The sequence below is a fragment of the Elgaria multicarinata genome, chromosome 8 (assembly GCF_023053635.1).
Source record: "Elgaria multicarinata webbii isolate HBS135686 ecotype San Diego chromosome 8, rElgMul1.1.pri, whole genome shotgun sequence".
NCBI classification, from domain to species: domain Eukaryota; kingdom Metazoa; phylum Chordata; class Lepidosauria; order Squamata; family Anguidae; genus Elgaria; species Elgaria multicarinata.
In genome coordinates, this window is record NC_086178.1 from 66078277 (window position 1) to 66092239 (window position 13963).

The window sequence follows — 13963 nt, forward strand, 5'->3', positions numbered from 1 at the left end:
ACAGGAAATTATAAGACCATTTATTATAAAGGGCAATGGCTAAGCTGTTAGTTTGGGCCCAAATTTTTAGGTTAAGTTTTTCCCACTGGAACACCTTCAACAGTTGATGTTGAATCCACTAAGACTGTCTTGGAAAGCCATGACCATGAATGCAAATACTATGTTACAGTCAGGCAAATTATTGCTACTAGGGAAACATCTCTATATGTATATAGACATGTATATCAGAAAATGCCATTAAAACCACTCACTGACAAAGAACAGGCACACACTACCTTATCTCTTCAAAATACACTGGAACAAGAGAGCCCTGAGGCAAAACAGCTCACCGTATAACAGGATTGCTTAAAACTTCATTTGCTGTGACTGTCTGAGGAATTTAACATAATGTCTATACATTATGTAGATTTCTGAGGAACTTAGTGTGGCATAATCTGCCTACCATTTATTTTCTTCCTCCAAAAAGTTAAGTTGTGCCATTGGTACATTTTTTTATTGTGAACAAGAAGCAGGTAGGTTTTAAGAAGCAGCCCTTAGCCAAAACCATATCTAGAAAATAGTGGTCTATGGCATTAGCAACAGACAGTATCATAAAAACGGAGTGTACTATTCAGGAGGCTCCCGAGGCATGGCCTGAAGGCACATGAGTCAGCCATGTTGCTGAAGCTAAGCAGGTCTGGGCATAGTTAATGCTTGAGGGGAGGGGAGGGACCACCTGTGAATCCCATATAGCCACCTTGAGTTCCATAATGGAGAAAGGTGGGATATAAATGCAATAATAATAATAACAACAACAACAACAACAACAACAACCACCAAGGGGCAATATTACTTCGAGCAGGCTAAAAATTCTTGTTCTGTTAAAGAAAATGTACAACAGGAGTAGGGAACCTCCAAAACGTGGTTCAAATGTTCTATCCAGATCTCCAAGGCACTCACCTCCAACAAGATCACACCTCCAGCTGTCCTGGCAGTGTCATCTAGCAATAGCAACTCTAACAGGGAGATGAAAGGGGCTTTGATGGGCAACAGTATACAAAGCAAGCTCTCCTCTGAGAGACAGAGATGCTGATTGGGAGGGAAGCAAGTACAGGTAAACATAGGAAAGTAAACCATAGAGCTAAAGACACTCTAACTGCTGTGCTCTGAAGCCATATCTGCCTGCCTCCTTGGCAGCATCTCTGCGTCTCCTCAGGGGAATGAAAGAGACAGAGACATTGATGGAGGGGAGTGTATGTGTGAGTTGATGTGTGCATGTATTTTCCCTGCTCAGTTTTGTTTCTGGCCCCAGTCAATGCTGGACTACAGGCCCTGACAAATTCAGACTGAGGTAATTCAGACCACGATAAGGAAAATGTTCCCCACCCCTGGTATGCAGAAACAAAGTAGATAAAGTGAAGCTCATGATTAAATCAATTTCTATTGATGAGAATATGGACGTTTTTGAACTTCTTCACACAGGAGTCGACAGTCTATGGACTCTCAATGAAGCTTACCAACGGGTATCACCACGCCTACTAGGCACTGTCTGTCTGTCGAAGCAATACTATTCCAAACAGAAAAGCACATTTATTGTCTCAGAAAAATAAAGCAATGGCTAAATGGTTGATAGTGCAGTTCTAAGCATGTTTACTCAGCAGTCCCATTGCGTCCAATTAGCCTTGCTTTTAAGTAAATGTGTTTAGGATGGCTACCTGAATCCTGTCTGTCTCTTATGCCTTTCTACACCTGCCTTTTCCCCCAGGATCATCCCTGGATCATTCCTGTACATCCAAATGCCACACAGGGGATACCAGAAGCAGGCAGGGCAGGGACAATCCCTCCATTTTCCTGGGATAATCCTTAGGTGTAGAAAGGGCCTTAAAGTCATGAAAGACAGGAACTAAGAGGTGAGACACTTGTGCTGCTACTAAGATGTAGAAATGGAGAGATTTGGGCCATGTACTCTGCTCTCATCAAACTGCATTTCCCAATTTTCTAACCAAGAGAAAGATTTCATTTTATACCTTAAAAATCTCTCCACAGCCAGCATTCTCTAATTCCTCTCAAGACAAACCAACAAGCCCTGCATTTCAAAGCAGTGTGTGGTGGACTCCAAGTTTAAAAACAAAAAACAAACAAACTAAATGGCATGAAATAATGGAGACAAGACAAAGGCTACAGTCTACACTATGACAGGACACCAAGACATACAGTGCCAGTTCCTACCTGGAACATGGAAATGTTTAGGGGCCTGAGCGTAAGTTGGTGTTAGAGGGCGGCTGTCTGGTCGGTAAGGGGCAGGGGAGTTCCGACCGCTGGACGGCTCATTGCCTCCAATGAGGAGAATGAAAAAAACAAAAAAAGAGCAGTAAAGAAGCAGGCATAATTCAAAACCCAACCAAAAGACGGTGGCAAAGGAAAACCGGGGAGCAAACAAACAAAAGTATATATATATTGTTGATTCTCAAGAAATGTGGCTAGCACCGAGAGGCATTGCTAGTCCATTACGAAGAGAGACATTCACCTTAGGCTGGAATCAGGCAGCTTGCATTCCCTCATTTGTCCATTCCAACAGCATGCATGAAGGAACAATGCATTTGAATTAAATAAACAAGGCCGTGAAAAGGAATGGGAAGTCACATGGCAATGGTACCAGCGAGGTTGAAAACTTTTAGTGTAAGAGTCATGGCATTTGGCAAAGTCATTGCTAGGGAAACTTCAAATCAAACAGGTTCCCAAGTTAATTGTGCACTTAGAAGAGACTCCCATAATTCAAATCATACATGTAAGAGAAGGAAAGAAGCTATGAGTTAGTCTGGTTCATGTCAGGTACATTTGTTCTTTCTTTACATATCCAAACCAGCATTTCTACATCTTCTCACTAGGGATCTATTTTATTCATTCAAAGAGGCCTGAAGAACTCATCTCCAGGAAATCCACTTAAAGCCCACCCCAAGACATTTTGCTGCTTGAGGAACAGCAAATCCCCTTCCCCCCTAATAAGGTGCAGAGTGCCCAAGAGTGACCAAGTAATTTTGGCTGAAATAGAAAACCCCACAAGTGCCTCTCCTAGAAGTAAAAGCACAACAGTAATGGATTAAATCACTAATAATTTGCTAGCCTTTCCTGACACCTAAAATCAGCTGCCTGAAGTAAGTCTGCCTAATGATAGGGCTGGTTCTGTGGGAAAGCATGGGGGAAGGGTGTTGCAGTGCCCCTGCAATCAATTCATGGGCAATATAAGTACTCAAAGAAGTAAGTTTTTTTTCTGCCATGCTAACATCACAGCCAATGCTAGCCCCATAGTCATTAACATTTGAAGCATTGGATATATAGGGGGCAGTTTAGCAATTTAAGTTACAAGCATGTTTTGAATGCAGGACCCACATGAAAGAACTCCAGGATTCCACTAATCACTGCAGGGTGAGATCCTTGCCAAGTACACATTATTTTGTGGGCCTAAACTGTTGGCACGCAAAGAGATTTTTTTATATTGTCACATAAGTGACAATATATAATATCTGCCCAAGACTGAACTACAAATTTGCGCAAATATGAACAGCAACCAAAATGAGTGGTTGAATTACATATAACATGCTGTTAGAAAAAGCAATGAAAAGAAACCTGTTAAGACTGACATTTGCGAGGAGGTATCAAAGAGGGAGTGAAAATTGGTTAAACACACACACAACCACAAAGACTATGGCTCCCTGCCCAGCCCCCCCGCCTGCAATGGGAGTCATGAGAGAACTGAGGAATGGCATACCTATGTAGAATGAAGCTGCATCTGAGAAAAGAAAATGAGAAAATCAAATAGGCAAAAATATATGGGAAAATAGAATGGAATGCACTTATGAGAACAATGGTGGTATTTTTAGCTGAGGTAAAAGAAATAGAAGAAAAAGCATATAGGGAGAATATGTAAACAGATGGGGGGAAAGAACAGAATAGTCATGGGAAGCAGGATGCTACTTTTTGGTTCTCAATCCAGATAAGTTGGAGAATAAATTCACAAGAGAGGCATGACAAAGGTATACCATAAAATGAAATCTGTGACATCATTGGCCCTTATGTGCTAATTAACTTAATTAGCTGGCTGTTGGTTGGCTGCTGGCTGTGTTTTACTCCTTATCTATATCTAGCTAGCTATCATCTATCTATCTATCTATCTATCTATCTATCTATCTATCTATCTGTCTGTCTGTCCACAAAAATATCTGCACTTAAATGTATTTGTAATCTTGGTTTCTCTTCAGATCATATAAATCTTACATAATTTTATATATTTTCTTTGCATTTCACCTTACTCCTACTCCCCAATTTAGAAAATGGAACTTTTTTGTGGATGAACAGTTCAAAAGAAAACATTTTTAAAATGTTGTCAGAATTTTTTTAAAAAAAGATCCACCCAGGTATACTATGCCCATTCCTTTAGCCAGGGAACACCAATGGTATTTCCACACATCATGAAAATGGCACCAGAGAGAAGACAGAGAAATTAACAGGTTGATTTTTATGATGTTAACTTTGTGATAATGAGCTAATTTTGTGCAATGTTAAATCACTATTTTCTGTATATCCTGAATTCTCACAAATTAAAAATATATTTATTATGTACTGATTTGTGTTTACTATAAACCAACTTGAAGGCCTGTTGTTTGGGCGATAAATATTTTAAGTAAAATAAAGAAAGATCAGCCTAATTCTGCATTTGCTAGGCATTTTTGGCACAAATATTATGTTGTAGACATAGACACAGTTGGCACGCAACCGTGGCAAATTAACCCATGATTTGCTGGCTCATGTGCTGCATACATGCTGATGTCTCTTTAAACAGACAACATCCAATTGAAGGTTGTTGTGATGTGTGAATCCAGACACTTCATGTTGTTCATGGGTAAAACAACCAAAAGTTAAAGTTAACCTAATAACAGTTGTTAGATTAACTTTGGGTTGTTTAACTCACAAATAACCCAAAGTGTCTGGGTTCACACGTCACACAGCAACCTATGATTAGATCGATTGGAGGTTGCATATTTAAAGAGTCAATGGAATGCATGCAGCACATGAGCCAGCAAATCATGAGTCAATTAATTAAACCATGACGTACATTCACTGCAATAAATGTAAACTGCCATAAATGCTACACTATTTCTTTCTACCCATTGTTCATAAACTTCCTGGCAAACGTTACTCTAACAAATCTGTCACTCTTTCCACAGTTTGCAATGCCAGTAGAAAAGGAGTCAAAGGAGTTCTCTTTATTCATTCCCTTCAAGCAGCATTACATCAAGCTATTTTAAGCATTTGTTTTACTATCCAAAGAAAAAGTTAAGTTACTTCTCAGGTCATCTTCCTCCCCACTTCCTGATGACCATTGGCCTCTACATGGGGCTGCCTTTGAAGATGGTCCGGAAGCTGCAGCTTGTGCAAAATGCGGCGGCCAGATTGATAGCTGGAACAGGGAGGTTTGAGCATGTAACACCGATTCTGGCCCGCTTGCATTGGCTGCCTATATGTTTCCGAGCCCAATTCAAGGTGCTGGTCTTAACTTATAAAGCCCTACATGGCTTGGGACCACAATACCTGATGGAACGCCTCTCCCGACATGAACCTACCCGTACACTGCGCTCAACATCTAAGGTCCTCCTCCGAGTGCCTACTCCGAGGGAAGCTTGGAGGATGGCAACAAGGGAGAGGGCCTTTTCAGTGGTGGCCCCCCGACTGTGGAATGATCTCCCCGATGAGGCTCGCCTGGCGCCAACATTGTTATCTTTTCGGCGCCAGGTCAAGACTTTTCTCTTCTCCCAGGCATTTTTAACAGCATTTTAACAGCATTTAACAACGTTAAGTTTGTTTTTAATGGACCCCACAATTGTTGTTTTTAAATGGATACTGTTGTTTTTATACTGTTTTTATGTGTGTGTGTGTGTGTGTGTGTGGTTTTAAATTGTATACTTTTAATGTTTACTATTTTTAAATGTTGTAAACTGCCCAGAGAGCTTCGGCTGTGGGGCGGTATATAAATGTAATTAAATAAATAAATAAATAAATTATCTCCTCTACCAGCTTCTATCACCCAATTAGCTGCCTCCTCCCACCTGCAACTTGTCAGCTCCTTTTTTTCAGGAGTGGAAGGGAAACCCTTCCAAGATGGTACCACACATTACAAAATGCATGCAGAATTCCTAGAACAGGAATAAAGAAAATAGTAATAAACAATCCAAATTTGCCATCTGTAGTGGAACCATTAGCCTGTTTCATAATTGGGCTAGCTTTCATTCCAAGATAACAATAGATATGCCTAAATGCTAATTTGGGGAGCAGATTCTGAAGTGCATGGATCCACTAAATGATGGATCAACTTTGGTTTGGCCACTGCAAAAAACTTCCCTCAATGTAGAAGAGCCCAAAAGACTGTAACAGCACACAACATCTTGGCATATAGTAATGGAGGGTCAAAATGTATCCAGAAAGATGCAAATATGGGAAGTCAGCTAAAGACACAACTTTATGCATGTTTAGACATAAAAAAGGCCCACCACTCCCAGTATTCCCTAGCAAGCCTTAAATTGCACTTTAAATGGTGTTTAGAAGCATGAGAAAAAAAAGTGTCAAAATAGAATTTCTTGATGAATCTCTTTAAGCACTTGGGGAATCAAGCAGCATCAATAACCTTCTATGCTATGACCTACATGGAAAGCATTTAGACATCCCATACAGAGGACCTATGGCCTGATTGGAATCCACCCAGAGTAGAGAAAAGAAGTACCCTCCTCATCTTAGAGAAAGAATGATTGAATTCAAATAGCTACAGCAGAAGCATTAGATTAATACAAATCAATACCCTATACGCCTATATTCATTCAATTATTGGTTCCTTTAATGTTGCCAAAGACAATTTAAACTGGCTGATAATCTAGCACAATCTAAGTATGCATCTGGAAGATACCTTTTTGTGCTCTCATTTCATAGTTTCATATCACAATCACACAGGAATAATTCCTAGAAGGGGAGGCACTTTATCAGGACATTATGAAGAAGCTGAGTACACTGCAGAGCCTGTGCTAATTCCACAACTGTCACCATTAACCATGTGCAGAAGTAGAGAAGACCAGCATGGGTTGAAGCTACCAGAGAATGTGAACTTGCAGACATCAAAATAACACCTGGGCACATGCCCGCATATTCATGCTCATAGTTCTCTGAAGTATCTACCATGGGTGGAATACAACTAGTGTCCTTCCACCAATGGAAGTATTCCATTAGCAAAATGGGGACAATCCTCCCTGAAGCTCTCTACATCTCCAAAATCTGCTTTATTACCCCAACCCTCCAAAACATATTTGGGTGCAGGAGTGTGTGGAAGCCTTCTATCAGTGAGGGACTCTAGTTGGATTCCACCTCAAAAGTTTATCATAGAAGATACACATCATCCCCACTGCCTTTGTTTCCTTGTTTCTGTAATTCAAAATGACAAACTAAGTCTCAAATTCAACCTCCAAAACAGATCTATATTTCAAGAAGTAATCACTATGAAGTTATCCGCAGTGAGCTTTTGCCATGACAAACCTTGAAGAACCAGTAGCTCTTGGGTGTAATAAAAAAGGATGGGGTTGCCTTTGAAAGCATGGGATAAGCATGGAAATGTGGAACTAGAGTTTATGGATCAAGTACATGCAAACATGAACTGTGCCTCTGTTTTTAAGGGACCCCATATGTAAGGTATGAAGTGATCTTTGCTACTATGATGATTAAAACAAACCAGGAGGAAAGGGTTATAAATGTGTGTTACAATAGAGAGATTAGGAGCTTGAGATCTATTGCAGAATTGCCGCAAAGACCACAGCAACTGGGTATTGTTATTTATTTAACATTAATATTATTTGCTTTAGTTCAGGATATTGAATCTCAAACACACAAACGTTGCTGGCCTTTTATTAATTAAGCTAAGAAATTCACATCAGTTCCTGATGTTGAATGAGATAAGGGTGCTGGGAATATTGCACAGGGCACCCTGAACGAGAAATGGGTGAGTGCTGAGAGGAAGACAAGTAAAGAAGGTGATGGGATAGGCTTTGAGAAGAAGAGGGCTTTGGCAGGAAGGCCACGATGGTAGATGGGGCACGATATCTGGAAAAAGTCAAGAGAATTTTCAAAGGTGCAGAATGCATTGGAATTAAAATAAGACATTTTCGAAGCAATCAATCCTAACTTTTGGATTTGATATGCCATGTCACCACAAGGTGATTTTATCATGTCAGTCTCAGACAAAGAAAATGTTATATGAATGCACCCTCACATAATGGAGTGAAGGGCCACAACTCTGGGCATATGCTTTGCATGCAAAGGTTTAATTCCTAGCATTTTCAGTTTGGGCTGGGAAAGACTCCTGTCTGAAACTCTGGAGAGCCACCGCTTGTCAGTGTACACAAGATATAAATCAGCTTCCTATGTCGTGAGGTTGGATTTACCTTACAAGAGTATGCTCTGTTATCCAACACTAGGGTTTGGTTTGAAGTGGTAAATACCATTTCACACTGTGGAATTGGACCTTCATACACCATATCCATCCCATAAATCTGACTGTGATTCTGGCCTTAGGTTTCAAGGAAAGGGGCTACAGAAGCTGGTGCATGTGAGAGATGATTCCATGCAAAATTGGCATAAATGGTGGATTAGAGTGAGATTTTGAGGCCTGGAGAGAGTGTTACTACAGACCTTGCAAAAACTATGGGCCATGTTCGTGTGTCTCAAGAGAGGTGAACTTTCAGAAAATTTCCAAGTTAAATTCCCCAAAGTACAAAAAAAATCCCCAAAATACAAATATATATATATATATATATATATATATATATATATATTTTGGAAGAGCAACACTTTCCTAAAATGAAAATAAATTTTTACTCCTGAACACTTCACCTAGGGAGGACCCTTAGAAAGGACATACTTTCTCAGGGAGAAGAAGATATGTCAGGTCTAACATAGTAATTATGACGCAAGTCTGAGGCATGCCAGGAGCCACGCAGCTAATAGCCACCTGATGGAGATACGCCTTATTAGCCTTCCTAGAATGCTAATAAATCTCCAGTCTGTTGGACTCTAACTTGAACAGCCTGTCTCCTTACCTTTGACATGGGGAATGAAGTGGTGTCGGAAAGGGGAGTAGGGGCGGGAGTCATTGTGGGTGGAGATGGGACTGCTAGTGCGAAGGTGGGCTAACCGCTGCACACCGTTAGACAGCAGCTCTGCAGCAGCAGCAAGGAATCGTAAGGCAGGACAAAATGGAAACAAAGAGAAGAGAACACAAAATAAGACAGAAGCAGGGGAAGTGGCTGGAGGCTGGGAGAAAACAGAGGGAGAAAAGCACTTAACACCTAGGAGCCTGAAAATCAGGAAGAAATAAGATTAAAGACGTCCCAGGCTACAAAACTGTTCAAAAATTCATTGAAAGAACATAAAGACTCAGATTCGTACTGGGTAGTTCTTTGCTCCGGCATAAATTAGTATCCTTAGTATCTTTATATACAAATGTATAGGTTGCAATTGTCATTCACGCATCTCACACCTTCAACCCAAATTAGTTTCAAAAGCAGCAGCCGTTTCGGTAAGAACCTGACCAAATAACACCAACTGAGGTCTACGAAGACCTTTCTACGTTTTTTTAACTTTTAGAATGTAAAATTCAAGACATTCAAGAAGGAAAATTGAGGTGATTTCCACAGGAACACCCTTATGGTATCACCTACAATGAAGATTTTTAGTATAATATAGGCACCAAATAAGAGCCATTTAAAAACAGAATATATGCTCTAATCAATGCAGCCTTCCATTTATTTTACCAGCGAGGGTTTTTTCATCTGAAATCACACAAACTTGATACTGGTGTTTTGATGATACTTGAAAAACGTAACACTTGCATCTGGACATTTTCTTCTGCTGCTTTTGGATAGGAACAGTTATGAAATTCTTCTAGCTGATTCCTTCCACTTCCTTATCATGGCGTTCTGAATTGCTCAGTCTTGTTTCCAGAACAGCGCTAATTCACATTCTTTCATTTTTAATTCTGAGGTATTGTTCAGAATGTTGCACTTGTGCAGTTTCCTGCACCTACTGTCTTAATTTTTCATTATGTTATCAATGCTCACCAACATTTATGTACATTGCTTAAATCACAAAAAGGAATCTTGATGCAGTCCTGGAATTTACTCAATGCACATATGCCTTAGTGTAAGAGAAAAGGATGCAAATTGCACATGATGCAATTCCAAAATCAATTCCAGAAATTCCCTAAGTTGAACTGGAAGTTAGGCAGAGTGAAGTAAACCCATGAGTCAATAACAGAATGGAATGAGAGTCACTCATGTCTACTTTTGCAATATCTGCAATATCGCTTAAAAATTCAAATGACATAAAACAGCATCATTTATGGATGTAAGGCTTAAAGGTAAACATCTCAAGAAAAATATAATGCACACCTCTTAAGTGGAAAGTTTTCAGTTTTATACATGAAACAAAAATAAATGAACTCGTGTGAAACTGTAGAGCTACGGTAAATGGCTAACTAAGGGTGAAGACAGACATAACACCGTTAGAGCAGTGGGGCTATTCTGGAAGCACTTAGTCCAAAGTTACCTCTCCAGGGCTAAGCTCTGAAAAGAACAAAATTACAAGTCTGAGGCTGAAGCCAGCTAGTTATGGGGAAAGTATTGGGGGAAAGGCCAGATACAAATAATAATAGCATTGATTAGTTGGCCTCCTAAGATGTCAACAAAGAAACAGATTTGTACTTTATAAAGCTTCCTTTATTTATTTATTTTTACTAAGACAACAAATGAATGGATAAATGAATATTCATATTTTTAAAAGGGATGTATCCTGCCTGAAGCATATGGAAAGGGGCAAAATGGACAACTGAGCCAGTGTTTCATAAACTGTTATGTACATCTGGTGTTTCAGCTGCAAAGCTGTAAGGAAATGAGGGTTCTGCTACTTTTCAAATATTACTTCTGCCTTCACCCTAGAACATTAAAATAAAGAATTTTCTCCCTCCCCCCCTTTTTTTATTTAAAGCATGGCATTAGATTTTTAACATCAAAGCAGAGAGGTTATGCGATCTCCTTGGTTTGACTTTCAGGAGTATTCACAAAGTGTGAAACCAGGCCTCATTACAGAGTTGCCTATAGCCTGATATTCAAATGTAGTTACCATTTGTGAAAGAAAGTACAGGCAACAATTAAAATATTATCTCCTCTTGAGATTCAAATAGTCTCCTGAATAGCAGGACACATGGCAGGAAATTGTGAGTTACTCCCTAATTAGCACAGATTCTAATCCTTATTATTTAAAAATAGATAATTAAAAAGTAAGAAGGAAACTCAACAGTTTAATAATACACACAAAAAGTCTCATCTACCCAAAGAGGCAAATTCCTTTCCTACACAATTCAATGACATAAAGGAAGATTGATTTTGGGCTTTGGTTACACGGTTTCATCCAACCTTACCAGGTCTATGAAAATGCTGTGGTGAACGTGACATCGTGGGAGTGTAGCTGTGACGACTGTACACAGGAGAACCAATGGAGCCCTGGCTAGTAGACCGTTGTATCATCCGATCCCGAAGATCTTGATAACCCTGAAGAAAGAATACCTTTTACATATGCATTATAATATTCAATATTATAATGATCTCATTTAAGCAACTCATATCTGACAGATATAAAGGTTGCTAAAATGTTTCCATAAAGTAACACCTTGTTTCACTGCTATGACAGACCAAATCAAACTTTATTTACAAGGGAGTGCTTCCCTCACACAGGTGAGGACTTGAGAACCAGTCACAGGGAGCAAGACTAGATTTTGTTTAACTCATGTATAACAGAGCTATGTGTGATTAAATTATTTATCTCCCTGTAAGTATGTGGGCCATAGATTTGGATCAAGACTGTGGCGACTTTGGGGGGGGATTTAAGCTTCTCCTTCACATTTTTGTACTGAAATTGGAATCAGCAAATGTCCCCCACATGGGTGTGTGCGTGTGTGAATGGAATTTTAGCACAAAAATGGGAGAGAGAAGCTTAAACCCTCCCTCCTGAATCACCACAGTCTTGATCTGAATCGGGGTTCTACGCACTTACATGAGGTACATAAATAAATAAATCCCAGATGAAGAAAGAATCATCTGTGATGTACAGCAAATCAAGTTTAGCAGAACATTTAGTTTGGCCCTCTGTGAATGAAAGGAGAGTGCTCAACCTTCTGATTGTCCTGCAAAAGCACCTCACTGACCCGCATTAGACAGAAGTTACATAAATTAGATAATTGAAAACTTTCTGTTGTACATCCCAGATGATTTTTTCTTCATCTGGGATCATGCTTAGAAAATGATTTTAATCGCTTCAGTTACAATGAACAAATTAGCTCCTAACTTCCAGGACAATCAGGTTATTCTGAATTGAAAAATCTTGGAAGATAAACCCATGGTACTTCCATGGTGAAAATTCTCTTCTTTAGCATACATTTCTATTCATAGAAGTTGCCCAAAAAAACTTATCAGTGAAATACTGAATATCTAAATTCTGAAGCCTTTAAAATTCTCAGTGGTCCAGCATGCTGAATTCCACAAGACCTTTGGGTCAGAGAATGAGAGGTGAGGGTCCGTAGGGAGGTACAGGTTCCACCGTAGTTTTCCAGTGTGTATTATGCATTACAGGGTAAGGAAGCAGAAAAGTCTGTCCCATCAATTCTTAACCCTGTCATACCTAGTTCTACTATTTCTTGAGTTGCTTGCCAGTCAGTTCAATGGCGTCAAAACCATTCTGGGTTTTTTATAAGCCTTACCAACATCATTACTGATTTGTTTTACTTTTTTCACCTCTGAAATTCCAATGCCCCTGCTGTCTACCCTTTGCTGCACCTACCATCAAAATTCTTTAAAACAATATCTGTGCCCTGCCATTATGAGGTGAGACCGATTAGTTCATTGAGAGTAATTTAACATTCTTAAATAAAAGCTGTAATGTGCATTTTTATTAGCTAATCACAGAATGGTGCCTTGCCAAAAGAGTAATTCGGGACTGGAAGTGCAAGACAAGGAATAATAATCTTTATTTTTTATTCATTCATTAAATTTAAATTTCACTGTGGTTTTAATTTTTGTGAACCGCCCAGAGAGCTTCGGCTATTGGGCGGTATAAAAGTGTAATAAATAAATAAATAAATAAAAACAGTGCCCAAGGTGGCTAACAATGAAATACAGAAAAATAGCAAATTTCTCATTAAAACATTAACACCCATCATTAAAGACAGATCTAATAAAAACCACATCAAATTAAAAAAAAACCCAAATACAAATAAAAGATGAATATTGTTGTTTAGTAATAATGATCTGGCAGAGAAAAGCACAGGGGAAACGTTCCATCAAACTTACTTCTGCAGATGGGGTTGGAGAGAGTGTCCTTGGAGACTGCAAGACATGGAAGAAAGATGGTTATAGATAGACTTTTGTTCCTTGTGTCTCACATTTCAGGTCTATTATAAAAGGTGAAAACATGAAAAGTTGATTGGAGCCACCTAAATCCAAGGACTTCCATCAGACTGTCTACGGTCCGACCTTGAATTACAGGCTACCAAAGAAAAACCCTCCCATGTGCTTAATTTAATCAAATATTCTGTAAGACCAACCTCATAACAGAGGACTCTGGTAACAGTTTAATTACTTAAAATATTTATATACCACCCTTTATTATCAAATAAGAAGGCAACGTACAAAAAGTATTAAAACAACAATGAAAATAAAATATAAAGATCAAAACTGAACAAACAAAAAATATATTAAGATAGGTAATAAAATCAGCAAATGCCTGGGTAATTTTGCATTTTCAGTGATTATAATACTAGCTGCAAAGATGTGAATCAAAAGCACGAGTACTTTTGCACAATTGCTATAAGTCCGCGGAATGCATTCAAAGCTGGAAATTA

General features: G+C 39.1%; 1 protein-coding gene across 2 annotated transcripts in view; it reads right to left on the bottom strand.

Moving 5' to 3' along the window:
* The window catches only part of ABLIM1 (actin binding LIM protein 1), a 201490-nt gene that overhangs the window by 27439 nt on the left and 160088 nt on the right, over positions 1-13963 (bottom strand). Inside the window, exons 12-16 of one of the 2 annotated variants that reach the window (XM_063132699.1) lie at positions 13413-13448; positions 11489-11618; positions 9111-9230; positions 3749-3769; positions 2209-2313 (exon numbers count right to left, since the gene is read on the bottom strand). In XM_063132699.1, the coding sequence (XP_062988769.1) occupies positions 2209-2313; positions 3749-3769; positions 9111-9230; positions 11489-11618; positions 13413-13448 (412 nt within the window). The remainder of the gene's footprint in view (positions 1-2208; positions 2314-3748; positions 3770-9110; positions 9231-11488; positions 11619-13412; positions 13449-13963) is intronic. The other variant, XM_063132700.1, reaches the window with a different exon arrangement.